General features: G+C 41.8%; 1 protein-coding gene across 1 annotated transcript in view; it reads left to right on the top strand.

Annotated features, from left to right (window-relative positions):
* DCC (DCC netrin 1 receptor) overlaps positions 1-22,074 on the top strand; it is a 1,677,934-nt gene that overhangs the window by 978,581 nt on the left and 677,279 nt on the right. The window contains exons 10-11 of the mRNA XM_029571056.1: positions 13,199-13,347; positions 17,913-18,051. Of these exons, the coding sequence (XP_029426916.1) occupies positions 13,199-13,347; positions 17,913-18,051 (288 nt within the window). The remainder of the gene's footprint in view (positions 1-13,198; positions 13,348-17,912; positions 18,052-22,074) is intronic.

Raw genomic sequence — 22,074 nt, 5'->3', positions numbered from 1 at the left:
AAGTGTGATTTAGTACAGAGGTGACAATCCTGATACTTTGGACAGATACAGCACAATAAAGTTCTCTTTCAATAACATTATGGATACATCAAACTCTAATTTTTTAAGGTATTTCAGGATACCACTGCATAGTTAGAAAAGTCAGTATATAGTAACACATAAGCTTTACTTCACTGGATTTCGAATACTCATCTTCAGTATTGTGTGCTGTTCTGTTCACCTCAGCTAAAAAAAGATTTATCAGAGGTAGAAAAAGGCAACCAAAATGATAAAGGGGATGGAACGATTCCCCTATGAGGAAAGACTGAAGGACTATTCAGCCTGGAGAATGTTATGATCCTGCTCGCAGACCCCATCCCGCGAGCAGGCCTCCACATACCTGTTAGCTGCTGCCACCATCCCGGATCGCTATTTCGAGGCCTAGTGCTGCCAGGTAGGGATGTGCAGAAGGAAAAAATGTGTTTCGTTTTTTGTTTCACCGGGACCCAAATTCATTTCATTAGTTTCATAGGGGTGGCAAGAGTGCTTTAACAGAGGTGCAAAGCAGCAGTGAGAGTGTCAAAAACACATCACAGCTTCAAAAGAGAGCACCCATTAACAGTTGCATGAACCTTCAAAGGCAGCACAAGAGGCAAAGTGGCAAGACAAGTGGTATCAACATCCTACAGCACAATGAAGGAGGAACATAGCAAGCAGAAAGAGTATCAGAAAAACGACAAGGCGCCGATAAAGGGACAAAGCAGCGGAAAGACTAGCACCAACACACTGAATGCATTATTTTATTTGCCTATAGCATTAGCTGCTTTGTATGAATTATGCAATTTTATGCATGTGAATGCATGCAAAGCAGTCAATTTTAATAGGTGGTATTTTATTTTTAAAAAATATGCAAAATAAATATTGCCGCAATACAGATATATTGATGCTATCCTGCTTTAAAGCCCTATTGCAGCTTAGTAAATTAGGCACAAGTTAGCAGATAAATTTGGCCTGCCCATAAATGCACTCCCTCTCCCTGGATAAGTTTAATCAGAGTAATGACTTGCCTAAGTAAAATGTATCATTGTTACTTAACTGTTAACACATATAAACAGTGATATGATGTTGTATTTTTATAATGTTACTGTTATGGTGAAATAATAAACTATAAATTAAAAAAAATATATATCTAAATAAATCACAGACTGTCCCCAAATAGAAATTCTACCACCAAATGAGGCACAGTATAAAACTAGAAGTAGATATTTAAAAGCCATTTAAATGGATAACTCACAAGTTATCTGTCTAAATGGGTTAAACGGCATATTGAACTTCTTATCCGGTTAAATTATTGCCAGAAATTGTTATCCAGCTATAATTTAGCCAGATATAAAAGGGGTGTTTTGGGGGAATTCTGGGGAGAGGTCCTGTTATCTGGCTAACTTAGCCAAATATTGTATATATCCGGTTAAGTTATCCGGCCTCTCGGGGCCATATAACTTTAGACTTAACCGGATATATTAAAAAAAGAATTCATTTGGTTAAGTTAGATTCCATTTCCCAAAAAACATATTGCGGCCTATCCCCTACCTCCCTCCCATCCAAATTGCCAAGGCTCTACAAGGATGAACTTGAAACACCCCCAAAACAGCGCATTTAATCTTAAAAACAAATTATTGGGGTTGGGAGTTCCCCCTTTCCTCCCCTGCGCCTACTTCCCTCTATACAAAAAAAAAAAATCAATCTGGCAGCCTCCAGCGTCCCCACACCAATGCTCACCCCAACCCTTTCCCTTCTCCCCTGCCCATATCAGTATTTCAATATGCTCTCTAGGGATGTGCATTCGTTTTGAATGAATGTGCAATCCGCAACGTATAGGTCCCTATTCGTTGCATTCGTTGGGTTCCAAAACGTATGGCGAACCCCCACGAATGCAATGTATCACTAACGAATAAAACTCCCACCCTCCTGACCCCCCCAAGACTTGCCAAAAGTCCCTGGTGGTCCAGCGGGGGTCCTGGAGTGATCTCCTGTACTCGGGCCATTGGCTTCTGGTATTCAAAATGGCACCGATAGCCTTTGCCCTTAGTATGTCACAGGGGTTACCGGTGCCATTGGTTGGCCCCTGTCACATGGTAGGAGCACAAGATGGTGCAGGCCATCCATTACTCCTACCATGTGACAGGCGCCGACCAATGGCACCGGTAACCTCTGTGACATAGTAAGGGCAAAGGCTAATGGCGCCATTTTGAATACTGGCAGCCAACGGCCCAAGTGCAGGAGAATATCCGTCCCTGCTGCACATCCCTAATGCTCTCCAGGATTGTGGCATCCTCCTATTGTAATCCGAGACCAGCGCTTTTGAGATCACTTCTGCCATTGCTAGGCTAGTATGACGCAAGTGTATGCTTCTCTTAGCTCATGGAGATCAGCTGATCTAGTAGCGCAATTGTTCCAGATGACACTTTATTTAAGATAAGTACCCCTGATGCAGGAGATCCAAAATGCCAGCTAACATTGGAGTTTGGTTCTCTGTGTTTTATTCTTACTTGCGCCTTTAGCCATTTTTTTACATGAATTAAATAAAACAAAAACTATGCTCAAAAAAGCACTGATGTGATTGTAGTTCTAGCATGTACGGCACCTTGCGTGAGCCAGGGGTGGATGATCAAGTCGTCTGGCTAACATCCATTTCCAAGAAGGTCTTACACTGACACCCAGCTTCCTGAGAACCCATCTTTAAATTAAAATATATTTTTGGAATTTTTTAAAATAGTTTTTAAATGATTGCATTCTTTTGATTGCCTTTATTAATTAGGTTTATATGGTGCCGTGTTTGGTGGTTCTAAGTCAAAAGTTACCCAGACAAACCCTTTTGAATATTGGATATTTTTTTCTTGTTCCTATATTTTTGATTTGCTGATTTGCAAGAGAATCAAGGGTATCTCACATAGACATGTGCTGTATAGGATATTTGTGTTCTTTTTTTTTTCATTAAATTGTGACATTTTTTAAAGTGTTAAGGATTCCCCATGTATGCAGCTGTTGATCTGCATTCTTGGCCAACTGGAACAGATTGCTATCAAAATAGTTCAGTTTATCAGTTAAAAGTACTCTTTAATAAAAAAAATTCATTCTAATTTTGTCTAGATTATCATATTGCAGAGGGAATCAGAAGAGATTATTAAAGCTTTTTGGAATTCTGAGATATTAAGATGAGCATATAAGAATACCTATCTGGCATATTACTACCAAATGAAATGAAAAACATTCAAATGTTTAGTAATTTCTCATCTGTACCATATTACAGAATGCACATTTACTGCTTATTTTTGTTAATAAAGTCTTAGCATTAGGCTATCACTTACTTCCAGATCTGCATTTTCAATATGTTCAACAAATAGTTTTTAAGGTTATGATATCTGGTTTATACAGAGATTTCTCTCAATTAGAAGTTTATTAAAAAAGGATTTTTCCTCATTTTGTTCTGATGAAAAACAAGTTTATTGAATAAGGACCTTAGTGCCCATAAATCAAGCCCACAATCATTTTTATTTGTTAGTTGCTAAGGCCTGGATTTATCTAAATGCACTAAATACCGCATGTGATAGAAAAAGGGGTGTGCATTATGATAATAGGCAGTTGATCACAATTTGCACTAATACCTATAAGAAGAACTGTTAAGATATGTTTTTTGCACTTTGGGATAAGTGCCAGAATGTTGTATTTCCTACATATAACCACTGGGGGGACATATGAGAGAGAGAGAGAGAACAAACCTAGCCATGATGCCCTAACCCTAGATAGGTATTTATATCTCTATGGTAGGCCCACCTAGTAACTTGAGGTGAGGTTTAGGTATTAGTGTAGAGGTTTAGGGGTCACTTTGACATTCAAAGTGAGATGTATGAACAGAACAGTGCTCTCTTGTGAAGATTTGATGACCTTCAGAGTGAGGAAATTCACCCAAAGATGAGATTTGTGCAATGTTCTCTCAACATACGTCTCACTTTGAATGTCAAAGTGGCCCCTAACCCCCTACACTAATACGTAAACCTCACCTCGAGTTACTAGGTGAGCCTCCCATAGAGATATAAATACCTATCTAGGGTTAGGACATCATGGCTAGGTTCTCTCTCATTCTCTCTTTCTCTCACACCTTTGCAAAATGGTAAGCCCACTCCTCCTCTGTTTTGGATTTGCAGCGCACCATACGATATGGTGCTATTGCATGCATTAACGCCTTACTGCATTTTGATAAATGAACCCCTAAGATCCATAGCTTAAAAAAAAAAGTCTGCCTTTTTTTACATCACCTTTATGACTCCAACAACTTCTGTTATAAACCATAGTGCTCTTCACTATATTGGAGGACTGATAGCAGAAGGTCATCCCCTAAACCAGACAACAAGGGGTTAACGTTCTCTGTCTGTCACCTGATCCTGCATAGGAAGGGGGTAGAACTATAAGATAGCTCAGTGTTTCCCATCCAGTTTGCAGCCATCGCACATTGGTGTGCCTTCAGACCTGATCAGGTGTACCATGGAAAAATCTCCACTATCTGATGTTTATATCAAGGCTAGCACTTGGGCTCTGCTCTCAGCACCTCGCACCAACATGAGACACCAGCGGTGGCTCCTTTTTGAGAACAAATATAATCATGCACACCTCTTCTTCCCAGTACAGCATGATCCTCGGAGTGTGGTAATTAATGAGCAACACTCAGGGCTTGGATAGCTGAGACTCACTTTGTGGCAGCACATATGATGTACACAGTACTTCCTCATCTTCCCCATCTTTGAGGCCTTCCAGTCTCTGTCTTATTACCATGCTGAGTGAGAGAGAGTCTGCATGCTCTCAGCACTGGATGTGACTCATTTTGAGCATTGGGAGCCATATTAAAATTTGGAAGAGAGATTAGTGGGGCTTTCCATGCTGCTCTAGCTCTTCTTTTGGTCATATTAAGCCCTCCCTATGTCTGCCCTGCCTGCTCTGTAGAGGCTGGTGTGGTACACAACATTTTAAAGTAGGTGTGCCTCAGGCATGATAAGGTTGGGAAATGGCATGCTGAGATAGCTAGCAACCTGTATTAGTCTGTCAGAGACTGCATTTCTTCCTTGCCTTTATGTTTGGTCATACCAGCATAATCATGCAACCATGTATATAATAGGGTCTCGAATACAGAGGTCAATTCTCCCGGCCAGTTCCATGAGAGACTCAAGGGTATCAGGCAGATCGCGAGCCACCAGTTCTTCCTTTAAATGAGAGTTGAGACCATCCATAAAGATAGCACGCAAACATCCTATGTCCCAATGTAGTTCAGATACTAAAGTCTTGAATTCAATCACCTAGTCTGTGAGCGGCTTATTACCTTGCTGGAGATGAAGCAGAGCGGATCCAGCGATGGTGTGGCAAGCCGGGTCATCAAAGACAGACTTAAAAAGTTTCAGAAATCCTGATAGGTCATTCAGGATAGGATCTTCACGTTCCCATAACAGTGAAGCCCAAGCCAGGGCTCTCCCCTCAAGTAGAGATAGGATATAGGTGGTCTTGGATGCTTCTGTGGGAAAGAGGGTAGGATGCAGTGAAAAATGCATACTTCATTGGTTGACAAACCCTCTACACATCCGTGCTTCTCCCTTGAAGTGGGTAGGCATGGATAACGGTACGGTAGTTTTGACAGTCACCACCAGAGAAAGTAATTATTTCACTGGAGTTCTCAAAGTGTTCAGTTGTGCATGTAACTGATTGAAGGGGGCAGCCAGGCTTTCCAGAGACTTTTGTTGCTCAGTGATCGGCTGCGCTAGGCCAGGAATGGCCTGCGAGCTGAGCCGAGTCCATGGAGTTAGCAATCTGTTGGGTTTGTGGCATAATGTGGACTCTTGGTCAAAGTGGCGATGACTCCTCCCATGGGGGAGGGGCCCCATGGGAAACCACAACAATAGGCTAGATTCAATAGCAAGTGGACACAGAGGAAAGGAAGCTTTATTATACTGCTGTGATGAAGATGATACTTGTCCGAGGAATGGACAGTGCTTTAGTCCAGCGATATCACAGTAAGGCTCCAGATAGTCTCAGTAGTAATGTAGTTGATAATCTCACCCAGATGTAGTGAAGGTCCGGTAGTGTTCCGCAGCACGGGATACGCTGTGAACCTGAAGGGTGGAGTGAGGAGAGCTTGGAGCGTAGTAGTACTCGCAGGATAGCAGCGATGATAGCTTCCTTCGGTAGTTGAGTGCAGAGAAGGACCCATGGTCCAAGGTGTAGGATACTCAGAGCAGGATAGGCCCTCAAGGAGCGAGTACCTAGGAGCACTGAGGGTACCTGGAATAAAGCAGACAATACCACCGAGGGGCGGGTGCCCTGATGGTTAGGCTGAATAACCCTGGAGGGTGAGTATAAACGAGGGGCCCCTGAGGAGTGGGTACCCAGAGCTTCAGTAGGTAGCGAAATACCCCGGAGGGTAGTGAGGAATCCAAGTGAGCAGCTTAGAAGAGGTCAGAATAGCAAAACCAAAGTCCTTGCTAACTCGTTGTATTGGAGCGGAGCAGAAGTTTAAATACCCAGAGGTACTGACATCATGCGGTGGGACCGCCCCCGAGGTTCCCGCCATGATGTGCTTAAGAATGTGGGCAGTATGCGCACGTGCATGCACCCTAGGAGGCCTCAGGAAGAAGCATGGTGGAAAGGGACACCCATGCTGGCTCGGAGATGCCAAGGGGTTTGGCAAACAGTAGCGTAGGCAGCCATCCTTCTGAGGAGGAAAAAGGTAAAAGAGAGGTGAGGCAGAGCGGTCGCAGCTGTCTGTGACTGACGGACGCAACAGCCACACATTTGGTGGAATCCCCAGATGCAGTTTATTAGATGGGAAGATCTAACCTAGATTCAGCTACTGCTATACTGGTCATATAGTGTCACAGAAAAAGGTGGCATGTGCATACAGTAGAGAAATAGGCTTTTAAGGCTCATGCTGAGCTAGAGGTTAGCTGCTACTGTCTCTTCAAATCATATGCTGTGGTTTGGCTACCAGATCTCAAAGTGATTGTGGTGTGAATGATGCCCTCATTCTGTATTTGTCCAGGAGATTTGGGATATGTTGCTATTCTCAACACTCCAGCAGAGACGAGGCACAACAAGACCTTATGTTCTACCTGCTGTGTCACAGAACGCACCTTTGGAATTCTCAAAAGTAGATTTCAATGGACAAAATAGGTGGAGCTTTAATGTATGCCCTACCCAAAGTAGGTGATATAGTGCTGCTCTGCTGTGTATTCCATAATCTCACTCTTTGTCATGATATACCAATGGAGATACTTCTTAATTTAGCCCTGGATCCCACATGTACACCCGCACAAGCTGAGGATACCAACTGTCCAGCCACACAAGCTGAGGATACCAGCTTCAGCAATGCCTCATAGAATGCTACTTTGCCTGTTAGGCCTCAACTAACCTTTCCCCTTCTACAGAAGGGAGGCCAGTAGAATGTTTGTTGCTTCTCTCCTCTCTATCATCTTTCTTTCATTCACTGCTCCTCTGTCAGAGTCAGTGTATAAATAATCCATTAGACTGTACTTGACATATTGTAATAAAAGTAAAGATAACACCAAATACTTGTAGCTGGCCTAATGTTTTCTGACAGATATTGAGTCTAAAAGAGGCATGTGTTGCAAGAGAGTTTCTGTAGGACTGCCAACACAATATACATAGCTTGGCCTAGCTTATGGCATTTTGCTAGGCGAGCCTACACCTAGGACCCTGTGCTAGCCCTCACATGTGGGTGAGATAGTGACATAGGTGTGATGGAACTCCAGCTGGGCCTTGAACATGGAGAGCAATAGCTCTTCAAATCATATAAATCACAATAGTTCTGAAGCTTAAAAGCAAAGCCTAAAGCTGCAGGTAGACTAAGGTATGAATCACAAAGTTGCCATTTTACAACGTCATCCCGTAGCGGACAACTATGTGCATGTGAAGTAATGCACTTATATTTGAGATGCATTGTGTCATATGGACCTGCAAAGACACTGCTGACAGCATTGTCTCAGTGGTTTCAGACCCACCTAGCATGCCTTCAGTTCCAGCCTTTAGTAAAGCACATTTACAACATTGTGGCATTCCCACAGTGCTCACAGGTCATTACAAGGTAAGAACATAAGAACATGCCATATTAGGTCAGACCAAGGGTCCATCAAGCCCAGCATCCTGTTTCCAAAAGTGGCCAATCCAAGCCATAAGAACCTGGCAAGTACTCAAAACCTAAGTCTATCCCATGCTACTGTTGCTAGTAATAGCAGTGGCTATTTTCACCTATAAATGCATTCACACAAAAGCTCCTATCTTCCTTTCTTTTTCCCTACATTCTTCCTCATAAACTCTATTCATTGAGCAATTCATTCTTATCTGTGCCCTTCTCCTCCACCAGTAACTCATGATTCTGCACTTTCCACCTTGCTGTGCAAGATGCCTGGAATAGACTTCCTAATTGGTGTATCATATTCCCATTCTGGCCATATTCAAATCCAGTTTAAAAACTCACCTTTTTGAGACTGCTTTCAAATCTTAACTACTTATCTAAAATAAATACACTTTCCATAGACTTAGTTGTCATATAAGTTTGTCTTGATTAGATTGAGAGCTCCATTGAGCAGGGACTGCATGATCATATTTCTCCAACTTTGATCAATTTACATTGGCTGCTTATTAAGTGGAGGGTACTTTATAGATCACCAATATTATACATAAAATAATTCACAATGATATAAGCTGATGGCTCGGCTTGGTGTTGTGAATTTATAGACCTTCTTGGGCCTTAAAATCAGCAGGAAAATATTTGCTAGTTATTCCTACAGTTAAACTAGCTCGGTTAGATTTCAGGAAATTAAAATGTTTATTGTACCTCTCTGTCCAATATAGCTTATGATTTTCTTGAAGGTTATACTCATCTGATGAGTTTTTGCTATGTTTGTAAGAGCTATGGAGCCAAAGTCAAGGTTACCTGATTGGACAAATATGTATGATCCTTTCTTATCAGTAATAAAATGTGTTGTACTTGTAGATAATTGTAGATAATTAGAATTAGAACTTAAGCTATGCTGATCTGTTGACTAATATCAACTTAAGACATATGCTGGTGGAATAAAATGCAGAAGTAAGACTGATTGGTCAAGCTAAAATATTTTGCTGAATCATGCTGACTTTGCATGTAGAAACAATATATATATGTCTTGATGTATATAATGAATTTGGGAACACCTTTTGAGAGTCTGTTTGAAGTGTGGCCTTCACCATTTACAATTCATGTAATATAAATTTGGCAGCATTGTACTAGAACAAATGTATCCTTGTCTATGTTCTATTTTTTGTACAAAGAATAACAGGGAAAAGATAAAAAAAAATCTCCACAGACCTTAACAAGGGATAAAGCCTTTTCAGTTGTAGGTCTGTGTTTTTGGAATTGTTTGCTGGATTGTATTAAAACAATTGATAACATTTGTGTACCTTTCCACACTCCAAATCACATCAGATCTTCACTGATCTGTACTGTGCTGTATTGGCTGAAAATGAGCCTCCTGAAACTAGGTAACTTGATAGCTCTGCAGCAAGGCTAATAGCTTACATGAACAGAGATGCTGCCAAGGCAGCACTGGACACTGAGCGAAGTATTATGATGTTCTGCACTCCCAGCAGTTTTAGGGAGCTTGGGGAGTACAAAATGGGGCTGGAGGATTCCAGTTAGGGCTGTGGGCTGGAGGGAGGAGAGAGGAAAGGGAGGATTAGGATGGGCTCAATGGGCCAAATATATTTTCAGAATTTGGGGTGGGGATTATCTCAAGCCAATTGGCCATCAACATTTAAAAATTTTGGGAGGTGTTCGAAGGGAGAAGAGGGTTTCAGACGTGTGACACACATAAAAACAACACAGCAGAAAAAACAAACAAACATATGGTCTATCTAGTTTGCCCATCTCCTTCACAGATCATCTGTGCTATCCCGTGCTTTCTTGAATTTAGATACTGTCTTTGTAACCACCACCTCTACAGGGAGGCAGTTCCATACATCCAGCACTCTCTCTGTGAAGAAACATTTTCTTAGATTACTCCAGATTCTACCCCCTTTCACCCTCATCTCGTGACTCCTCTTTCTAGAGCCTCCTTTCCATTGAAAGGGGATCACTTCCTGTGCCTTGATACCTTAGAGGTAGGAATTTAACTTCTCTGTCATATCTCCCCTAACCCACCTTTCCTCTGTGATTTAATAGGGTCAGGGTAAGTGATCAAATCTGCAGTCCCACCAGCATTTTTGTTGTTTTTCCGACACTTAAGGGCCGATGCAATATAAAGCGCAGAAAGCTGGCGCTGAAAAGTCTTGTGTGACCTTAGCGCCTCCTTGCTAACACGCCCCTGCTGTGGCTGCCGGTTATGAAGACCAACGCCGGTAAACTCGGCGTCGGTTTTCATTACCGGCCGTCTGCATGTCTCTGAGTTCTGGGTCTTCCAGGATGATAGAGACGTCGAGCGGAGCGGCAAGTTTGACTGACTAGTGCAGGGCTCTGTAGTCAGTGAGGCCTGTACTTACGTCAGCACAGGCCGGAGCTAGAGCTGTTTACTCATGGGGGCTTGGGTGGCTCGCTAGTATGGATTAATTTATTTTATTTTGGTTAAATTTTATTTATTTTATTAATTTATTAAGGAGGCTCTGGCTGGGGAACTGCGCCAATAAACTCGGCAACCGTTTTCATTGCAGATGGCACGTTATGAAAGCAGACGCCGAGTTTACTGGCGTCGGTCTTCATAACTCAGCGGTCTGCCGAGTTGTTTTTTTTTACTTAAAAAAAGAAGTACAGAAAAGCATTTTTTCTGCTTTTCTGTACTTCTTTTACCTGCCTCAGCTATTAACGCCTGCTCCAGGCAGGCGTTAATAGCTGAGCGATACATGTGCGTCTGAGACGCACATTTATTTTTTTGCATGCGGAGTGAATGAGTATTAGCCTCATTCACATGCATTTGCATGTGATGAGCACTATTACATTCACTCCGCATCTGACGCGGGTTAAATAGGCGCTAATCCCGCTATTACATTAGGGGGTGGATTAGCACCTATTTAACCCGCGTCGGTGTGCGGGTTATAGAGTGCACTCAGCTGAGTGCACTGTATTGCATCGGCTTTTTAATCAGCTGTATGTTGAATATTCCTGGTTAAGCCTAAAGTTATATCTGGAGCATACATGAATAACTTTAGGACTGTTTCCCACATAACTAAACTTCTTTGGCTAAACTTAGCTGGGTAGCACTAATTTTCTGCACTACCTATGTAAGGTTAAGCGCCACCCTCAGAATGCTTCTTTTTTATCTGGATACATTTTAAATGGTTATTGGCTTACCTAGCTAAATCTTAACCAGTCAATGGGGAGATTTTTCCCAAACTTGGCCAGACAAACCATCAGTATTAGAATGACTGGGTTTTCTCACAGTAAAAACGTATTGCACTTGACAAAATGTGTATGGTTATCCACAAAAGGAAGAGTAAATAAATCAGTTTTGCCACTGTGCATGACTTTCCTGTGAGAAGGTCTCTTCTGGCCTCTCTTTGAACTTCAAACAAGCCTGAAGAGAGATCTATTCATTTTCTAATTCTTCTTCAGCAACTAAATTGCTAGAATCTAAGAGATGACACCTACAGATGAATAGGTACTAAATGCCAAAGCAGGCATTTGGAAGATGAATTATTAAAAGGTTCACCCAGTTAACTTTGAGTGTTAGACGGTTATGCTTCTGATTTTCCTACTTTTCCCCCACTCTCTGGCCAAATATGTCTCCCTAAAATTCACAAGGTGACCCAATTTAGCTGGGCAGATCACCATCTGCCCAAATTTTAAAATGGGAACAAATCATCATTTATGAAAAGTAATGTTATGCAATTACTCACTTAAGGGCAGATCTTAAAAATGCCATGCATGTAAAATCCAGCCTTTACGTGCGTGACTGGAGAAAGCGCGCACCGAGCCTATTTTCAAAAAGGCCCAGCCACGTGCATAAAGATCGGTACGCACATAAGTGTGGGCCTTCCTGAAAGGGACAGGACAGGGGGTGTTTTCTGGGAGAACAGGTCCGGGGGGGGGTGGGGGGGCTGGAGGCACCTGGTACAGTGGCCATTTGCAGGGTGCCGGCGCGCGCAACTTGCTCCTGCTTCTTTACAGGAGCAAAAGGTAAAATAAAAAAAATAGGCGTAGCTAAGATAGGGTTAGGGGGAGGGTAGGATAGGATATGATAGGGGAAGGGAGGTTAGGGTAGGGGGACTGGAAAGTTCCCTCCCAGTCCGCTCCTTAATTTGAGCAGACTGGGAGGCAACTGGGAGGGAACTGGGACTGGGAGCGGACTGGGATGGAGCTTTTATAACATGCGCGTATATTTTGAAAATCTACCCCTTAATGTTTGACCATTTGCATTTAATAAAAATGCTTCCAAGAAGATGCTTGACTGGCACAATAGTTGCCATACATGTGACCAGCATAGTGTTTGAGGTTGTCAAATACCCTCTTCTGAAATGTAAATGAAACTTAAAAGGATTTCAAAACTGGGATACATTCTTTTGGTGCTTTCATCTTTGGACTACTGCAATGCTTTGTACATTGGTCTTCCTCAGTGCACTATCAAGGCACTGCAGTATGTCCAACATTCAGTTGCCAGAATAGTCTCCGGGGCCTCAATTCACCAACACATTTCTCCAAATGTATTGACATTACTTACTTGTTAAATGGCCGATGAAATTTAAAATTGTAATGCTGGTTTTTAATAGTCTAGTGCCTGAGAGTTTTAATGCACTACTGAAATTTCATCAGCAATCTAGACCTTAAGCAATTTTGTTTTTTAAAGATGATCAGGCTTCTCTTAATGTATTTATGATGGCTAGCAGCCTTATGTTAAACTGGAGTGCAGGTTTATGAGAGGATCAGTATGTAAAGAAGAAGAAATGTGCAGAGCTCACTGTTGTGCTTTTAGTCTGTTTAAATGTTTTTTATTTTTTAGTTATTGATATCTTAATTTAATGTTTTAACTGGAGATTTTCTGGTTTATTACTGATTTTATGGAGGTTATGTTGGAATTTATGATCTTGTCCTTTTCTGCCATCATTTTCTATGTTTCTTTGGTGAATAAACAAAGCTTTAAAAATATAATTTAGGAATACCTCTGTTTCATACAAGATTTTTCTCTTAATACAGTGCAGATTCCAGGACCAGTAGAAAACTTCCAGGCTGTATCTACCTCACCTACCTCAATTCTGGTTTCTTGGGAACCCCCTGCCTATGCAAATGGTCCAGTCCAAGGTTACAGATTGTTCTGCACAGAAACTACTTCTGAAAGAGAACAGGTAATAAGCCCGTGATACTGACAGCAAAGGTAACACCTACAAATTAAGGGCAGGCTAGAAGGCAGGGTTAGGCCGGGAGGAGAAAGGCAAATAGCACTGATTTCAGAGGCTAGGTTCCTAATTAAGCAGGCCAAATCTAGGTGCTGCAATGGCAGGTCTATTCATCAGTCCCCCCACCTCTTCCATTGGGATAGAATGTTAAATGGAAGTGGGAAGGGGTAAGCGGACTGACTGCCTCCCTCATAATTCCCTCCTCCATCCCACCTCACTTGTTTTATTTTGTGGGAGTGTTTGCCAGTCTCCTTTCCTTCCAAGTTTTAATGATTCGCTGGGGGACTGCCAGAACCCTCACAATACCCTTTCTTCTCCAGTGAACTTTAAATGATTCACGAAGAGGAGGGGACCTGCGGGGGAGGGGGAGGGTTCATCAGCCCCTCAGCCACATTTTCAGCCAAATCTAATTAGCTAGATTGAGGAATGCTATTTGTTTGACTGGGAATTGTCTTCCTAAAATCACCTTCAGGCCGATACAGTATAAGTCATGCACAGGCCACTCTCCTGTGCGCGCGACTCAGTTAAAAAAAGTATTCAAATTAGGGCCCGCAGTAAAAAGAGGCACTAAGGACACTAGCGCGTCCCTAGCGCCTCTTTTTTGACAGGAGCGGCGGCAGTCAGCGAGCTTGACAGCCGACGCTTAATTTTGCCGGCGTCGGTTCTCAAACCTGCTGATAGCCACGGGCTCGGAAACCGGATGCCGGCAAAATTGAGCCGCAGGCCGATTTTAATTTTTTTTTTTTTTTAAATTATTTTTAACTTTTGGGACCTCCGACTTAATATCGCCATGATATTAAGTCGGAGGGTGCACAGAAAAGCAATTTTTACTGCTTTTCTGTGCACTTCCCCGGCGCCGGCAGAAATTATTTATTTATTTATTTATTTATTTAACACTTTTCTATACCGACCCTCATAGTAAGAAACCATATCGGATCGGTTTACATCGAACAGGGTAAAACTAGAGAGACAACTAGAATAAATAAATAGAATAAGCAATGAAGTGGAAAAGGCAAAGTTACATTCAAACAAGGGGTATGAACTTGGAAGCTTAAATAGCTGGAAAAGGTTAACTGGCGATAATTATAAATATAATACAATCGAGAACAGGTTGAATTATCATTTGCTTAGTGATACCATGGTCCACCGATCAAGTAGAGGAGAAGTCTGTTATATATAAATTATATATATTATATATATATTATATATATATATAATATATATAATATATATTATATATATATATATATATATATATATATATATATATATATAATATATAAATTAGCGCCTACCTTTGGGTAGGCGCTAATTTCTTAAAGTAGAATGTACGGCTTGGCTGCACATTTTACTTACTGAACCGCGTGTGAATACCTAATATGGCCATCAACATGCATTTGCATGTTGTGGGCGCAATTAGTTTCGGGGGGGTTGGACACGCATTTTCAACGCGCTATTACCCCTTACTGAATAATAAGGGGTAAAGCTAGCGCATTGAAAATGCATGTCCAAACGCGGGTTAACAGTGCGCCGGAGTGCACTGTACTGTATCGGCCTTCTTCTTAGTGCTGAAAATCAGTGCTGCTAACTAGCTAAACCTTAGCTGCCCAGGGGACACCACTGAAACCACCTCTTTTTTTTTTTTTTTGCCCAGCTAAATTGGGTCACCTTGTGAATTTTAGGGAGACATATTTGGCCAGAGAGTGGGGGAAAAGTAGGAAAATCAGAAGCATAACCGTCTAACACTCAAAGTTAACTGGGTGAACCTTTTAATAATTCATCTTCCAAATGCCTGCTTTGGCATTTAGTACCTATTCATCTGTAGGTGTCATCTCTTAGATTCTAGCAATTTAGTGCCTGATTCACTAAGGCCCAGATTTTAGTACCTACGCGCGGGCATAGATTTGTGCGTACAACCCAGTGCACACAAATCTATGCCTGATTTTATAACATGCGCACGCAGCCGCGCATATGTTATAAAATCCAGGGTCGGCGTGTGCAAGGGGCTGCACACTTGTGACCTTTCACGCGCCGAGCCCTAGGGGAGCCCCGATGGCTTTCCCTGTTCCCTCCGCTCCCCTCCCTTCCCCTACCTAACCCGCTCCCCCAGCCCTACCTAAAAAAAACCCCTGACCTTTATTTTAGAAGTTGCGTGCTGGCGTGTGATCCCCCAGCCTAATGGCCCTCCGAAGGCCTCTGGCCACATCCCCGCCCCACCCTGGACCGCCCACACCCCGCCCCGGGACATATACGCATCCCGGGGCTTGCGCGCGTCGCCGGGCCTATGCAAAATAGGCTCAGCGTGCGTAACCCCCCTGCGCATGTCTAAATCCACCTGGATTTACGCTTGTAGGGCTTTTAAAATTTGCCCCTAAGGGTTTCTCCCATAGGCACAAAATTGGAGAAAAGCCTTAATGAATCTAGCCCTAAATTAGAGTGTTGTGCTCACTCCATGGTAGTTTTCTCCCTAGTCCATCTCTGTTGCCAAATTGTCTTAGCATACGGAAGCTAGCCTTGCGGTATTTCATGGGGTTTGTTTCAGCACTTTACTAATAAAAGTAATAAAGCAAATTAGTCTATCATATAGACAAGCAGATCATGGTAATTTAGCATTGTTAAGGTGCTCTTCCTAGGAAACAAAAAGAAATTGCCTATAATTAAGCAGTCCTTGCCCTGTTAGAATTTTAATCCTATTCTAATATTTTTTCTTAAGTAAAGGAGAACAAAAATGATTTCAAACATCCACATCTTTTTAGTTTTTGTAATTTCACTCAATTTTTCTTTCTTTGTTGGGCGCACACTTTCAAATTTAGGAAATTCAGGAAGCTGTGCTTTCGCTTTCCTAACTATGCCGTTGCCTGAGGGAGCTTCTTGCAAAATTACCAGTATTGTTTGGTGATTTGTGGTCTTCTGCCAGTTTTTTGCCTTTCTTCTTCATGTCATGAATTGTCATAACCTTTCGGATTTTTTCTTTTTTAACCTTAAAAGAGGAAAAAACAAAAACCAGAACCAGACCATACATCTACAAGAAGTATCATAGCCCACTAAAAACAAGTTGCAGTCATTTCAGCCAGCGTATCCTAACAAGCTGTGCTACGGTTGCCCAACTGGCTCCAAAATTTCAGGACAGGTTGATCTAGAACTGGTTTTCCTCCCCTGCATGCAGGTACTTATAGTTTTGCTTTGCCTAGGGGATGAAATAGAGAAATCAGAATAAGTCCCAGCATGCATTGGGGTAAAATTGGAACTGGATCAACCTGTTCTGAAAATCTGGAGCCAGTTGGCAATTCTAAGCTGAACTTAGCTAGAAATTACTCTCTTCAGTCCACCTGAAACTATATCCGTGGGCTTCAAAAGAGGGGCTTCAAAAGAAGGCCTCCCAAAGGGATGCTTAGGTCAGGGAAGTAAAACAGCATAAGGCAGCTGTTCGGCAGATCTGTGAGCGGGAAGGATATTTGGGAGTATTATAGTCCCCTTGTCAATAAAAGAAGGCAGGCTGCTGCTGTAAGGAAAACCTGGAAACGAGATCCAGTAAGTAAAAAGCCATAACAGGAGTCAGATTCCAACTGCCATAAGACACAGGGGTTCTCTAGGGGGAGGTATGTCTCAGGCTTTTTCTCATTGAGGGGAGAAGAGTAGTGGTGTGCATACATTTTTTTTTGTTGTTGTCATTTTCGGGTCCTTGGTGGGCCATTTTGGGCCACCCCCAGATTGGAATTTTTTTTCGTGGCCAATTTCGTAAAAAAACAAAAACAAAATGCCCCAACCCTTCAAATGTAATTAAATACAACCCCACCACCCTCCCAACCCCCCACAAGACTTGCCGAACATCCCTGGCGGTGCAGCGGATGCCCGGGAGCGATCTCCTGCTCTCGAGCTGTCGATTGCCAGAAATCAAAATGGCGCCGGCGGCCATTTGCTCCTGCCATGTGACAGGGGCCGGCCAATGGCACCGGTAGCCATATATATATAGTATATTTTTAACAGACTAATCTGGCTAGCTTTAGCTGGGTAGTGCTGAATACCAGCACACCTCCATCACTGCTAGCATTTATTTGCCTACATTTTAACTGGACAGCTCATTACCTCAACAAAATGTTGCTGCAAAAAAGGACACGGTTTGACTTGGTAACTAGAAAAGTTACTAGAACAAAGTCTTTGAATATCGACTTCCATGCATTCATCTGATTTTCAAACAGATGTGCATTGTTTTGCTTTCCTTGGTTACCTGCATGTATAGCAGAGGCAAAGTATACTTATGCTTTCAGCCTGCATACTTTACAGGTGCCTGTGGTCGAAGGGAATTAAATTGGGTGATTTCCTTTTCCTAAAAGTACCTGCATGCATTAGTGATTAACATAGGTTGTCCAAAATTGCCTCATGTCTAATTTATTCCCTATTAGTGTTAGACTTGTTGAATCTCTGGTCTCTTTCCAACCTAACCATGTAATTGTTTACACTGTCAAGTTGTATTTTTCCATTCACTAATAGCCAATTATATGCTTTCTGCCCAGAATATCGAAGTCGATGGACTGTCTTATAAACTGGAAGGGTTAAAAAAATTTGCAGAATATACCTTAAGAATCTTGGCTTATAATCGTTATGGACCTGGTGTATCCTCTGAGGACCTTACAATTGTTACTCTATCTGATGGTAAGTTAAGGCTGGGTAAAAATTCCAATTCCTTCACAGGATAAAACAAAGCATATAATGTGACTGATAATATTGTACTATGCAGTTATGATGGATGCATACATTTTTTTCATTGAACAACCTTCTCAATTGATTTTTCAGCCTATGTTGTTAGTTGCAGACTTGCCACAAAAAACAAGACTTGAGGATTTTTGAAGATGAAGAGAAAGAAATAGATAATTGTTGATTAGTGCTTTCATTCTGAGTTGGGAAAAAAAACACTGGAATACCAAAGACTGAAATAAATATAAAAAATGATTCACATGTTTTACAGATAAATCACTTTTAGAGGCTGAGCACAAAACATTGCAAATTAAAAAAGCAGATTCTCTTATTGTGATGATATTGCATTTTCATCGATCAGGTGAGACATTTTCAGTAGCTGCGCTGTGGCAATTCAATTTTTTGCTTCCCCAGAGCTTGTGGCCAATTTTCAAAAGAGAAACAACATGAGAAGTTTATGTTTGAAAACTGGCTTGCAGACCCACTCTCGGTCCTATAAGCAGTCTGGAGAGTTTCAGACCTGCCCTCTAAAACTATAGCTTGCTAGCAGGAAATGGGGTTTAAGCCGTAATAACTCTGCAGGCAATTGTGTTTTTAGCTAGTGGCAATTCAAAGCAGTGCTGCCATGGTGCCATTTCCAGCACCGGCGATCTTTATTCCCCCATTCCTGCCTCTTGTGGACTATGAAGTAATTTGGCTGCATGCGCAGAAATAAAAGATTAATAAATAAAAACAAAAAACCATATCTAAGGCAATGCCTTTTTGTTGACTAGCTCTTAGGAGGTAATACCTTTTGCTTCAGGTCAGAATTCAAATGAGCAAAAGATGACATTACTAGAAAATATAGAGTAGTGTGGCTGCCATAAGTGAATCATAAAAGGCATTCCAGTGACAGGGCAAAGGCGAAGAAGTGGAGGAGGTGTAATGGGTGATTAGAAGGTGACAAGCAGTATCACGCTAAGGCATTTTATATGACAGGTCTCTGAGTCTTGTCAGTTCCAAAGGGCTCTCCTTTTGACTTGGGCACTAGTTTCGCTGAAAGCCATTTGAGTGGTGGTCTTCCACCTAGAAATCATTCCTGACAGGATGTGTTAAACAAGGGTGCATTTTGATGCAAAATCTGCAGGCACTTTTTATATGTGGGCTAAAGTAGGCTCGTAGAAGGATAAAGGAGCGGTTGAAGAGTTCTGCTGAGCTGTCCTAACCTAGGTCGAAGCAGACTGATAAACTATCAAGAGCTAGTGTAAGTGCCAAGCCAAATTAGGGCAAGAAGCCTACAAGTCAATTAGCTTGCACAACTTTGTAATGCCTGGGATTTGCTTTGCATACTTAGACATCTGCATTCCTATCTCATTTTGCACTGGACTAATGAAAAAAATATCATTGATGAAAGCTTGCCACAAAACTAGTGTTAGCCCAATAAAAAGATATTACTAAAGTCCCGTTTTATGTTTATTTCTGGCAAAAAAAGACCTCTGTATTGCTAAAACAATGAAGCTGTCACTTGCAAATCATTACTGGAAAATATTTGCTCAAGTGCTAGCTGTACACTGCTCTAAAGTCATAAATTAGTTGGTTTATTCATAATCAAACACGATTCTTAAAGCATTGCTTCATGCTAGATGATTCTGTTATTTTGGGCCTATGTCCAGAGATGATAACTTTAAAATGGGCATACAGGTATACATGCAATTATGGGTGAGCAGCCAGATTTGTTGACATTTTATATTGTGTGCACCAGTATGTACACATGATATAAAAAAGACCTGGTGTGAGTATATGTGCACCTAATTTTAAGACTGCATGCGTACAGGAGGGAAATGTCGGCTTTGAGATGCACAATGAGGGAATTTTATAGCACCTAATGCATGCTGCATTCATTCGATTTAAAATTGGGATTTATGTGCATAAATATTGACCTCGCACGGAATACACTTGACTCAGTGATAATCCTCCCCTTTTTATTGTGTGTTCTTATGCATGCATATATACACATGTAATTTGCCAGTTTTAAAATACGAGTTGCTCGCACTCAGCCCATATGCTCGTGTTAAAGGACCTTTTAATGCGAGCAACTCTTTTAAAATTCACCCCTAAGACTCTAGCATACACAATAACCCAGCATCAAGAGGATGCTAGCAGGTACATGCATGTACATGAAGGAATGTATTATACAAATTAGGGTTTAGTGGACACAGGAGAAATAGCAATTTACCATGCACCTGAAAAGATTAAAATGTAACATCCACTTTGGAGTAAGAATTAAATGTTAGCCAACCTACAGGGCAAGCACACTAGTATTTAACTTGGGGGGGGGGGGGGTGAGAGTGGGGAGTCCTTGGGGTCTCTCCTGATTTCCCCTCTTGCACCAGATAAAGGGGCCTTGGTGCTCCAATGCATTCCCTGTACATATTATCAAGGACCACAGTACTCCTATGCACTCCTTCCCTTCTGACACAGAATGAAGATCCTCCCCCTTCCATCCCAGAAATAAGAATAAAGGCCTTGGTGGGCTTCATGCATCCCCTTTCCTTGAGAAAAAGGTCAAGGAGCTGCAGTACCCCAACTCTTCTCTCCTTTTTCCTTGCTATGTCCTTACCTCCTCAGCCTACCCCTTCCAAGGTGACTCCTTATTGCCCCACTGCCAATAATTTCAAACTGGCACCTGCATGAGAGGTCAGCCAGCACCATTTTGAAAGTTGTGGAGTGGGAATGAAATTATGCTGACTCTTGCCTCAATCTTCTATAGGACCTCTTTGAAGGGGTAGGCTGAGCAGGAACCTGCTTAGGGGGAACAGGGGATAAGTAGAGACACCATAGTCTTTTGAATCTTTGTCTGGAATGTGTCAAGCCCTCTGTGACTTTATGGAGGAGGGTGGATTGGACCACCTTGATCATGTGTTTGCACAGGGGTGGTGATTTATTTCAGGGGGAAAAAATCCCTTTTGCTAACTATCTTTGGGTATCATGCATGCTAATTGTGCACAATGGTTAATTTTACTGAGCATCACCCATTAAGGCAATTTTAGTATATGTAATCTCAATCTGGAGCACAAAAATGATAGATATTCTGATGCCTTTTTACAAACTGATCTCAAACCTCTGTGGATTCAAATCAGCAAAAATGTTTGAGCAGAAGGTGAAGTGATCCTGGCCTCTCATGAATTAGAATTAAAAAAGATTTAACTCAAGAAGTATCTTCAAAGGTAGAAATGTGTTTTTTTTTCTTTCCTGCCAGCAAAGAAAAATCTTATCAATCACCAATTCATCAGGGTTCATAGATTCTATCCGGTGACAAGAAAGCAGCAGCAATAACAATACCGATAAAACACACTTCCTCTAATGATTTCCCATTCAAAACATTCACTTCTTCTTGACCATAATTAGCATCAGTTTAGTCCTACTTCCTCAAAAGAGATGATATTCAGTACAGATTTCTTCCCAGGTAAAGGAGTTTGATCCAAATAACTTGGTAATCTTTAATTTCTCCTAGGCAGTTCGGTGGCATTACCCGAAGCCTAATCAGGCAATCCTGGATACATGGGCCTTTCTGGACACTGGCCAGATGTGCTGCAGAGAAGGAAAAAGGGATTTCCCCACCCTGGCTTCACTCCAGCTTCCCACCTAAGGCTCCCTCCCTTAAAGACAGTCCAATTCCAATGAGCACCACATATATATTGAAACAGGGCAATCTCCCCCTAGCGGTTCTCTCTCACAACACCCCTATATATGTGCATCAGGTAAACATTTTTAACATACATTGCATATATGATAGAGGCCTCAAAACAGGTCCCTGACACTAGAGCTTTGCTATTTAAGAAATCCTAGAGAATGTCACTTCTACGTTTTTGGGGTTATGGTCACTTCTACTTTTTTGGGGTTATGGTAATCCCAAAAAAGTAGAAGTGACATTCTCTAGGATTTCTTAAATAGCAAATCTCTAGTGTCAGGGACCTGTTTTGAGGCCTCTATCATATATGT

The sequence above is a fragment of the Rhinatrema bivittatum genome, chromosome 1 (genome assembly GCF_901001135.1).
Source record: "Rhinatrema bivittatum chromosome 1, aRhiBiv1.1, whole genome shotgun sequence".
Lineage (NCBI taxonomy): Eukaryota > Metazoa > Chordata > Amphibia > Gymnophiona > Rhinatrematidae > Rhinatrema > Rhinatrema bivittatum.
The sequence above is the reverse complement of the archived record's forward strand: the minus strand, read 5'-3'. Positions and strand labels throughout refer to the sequence as shown.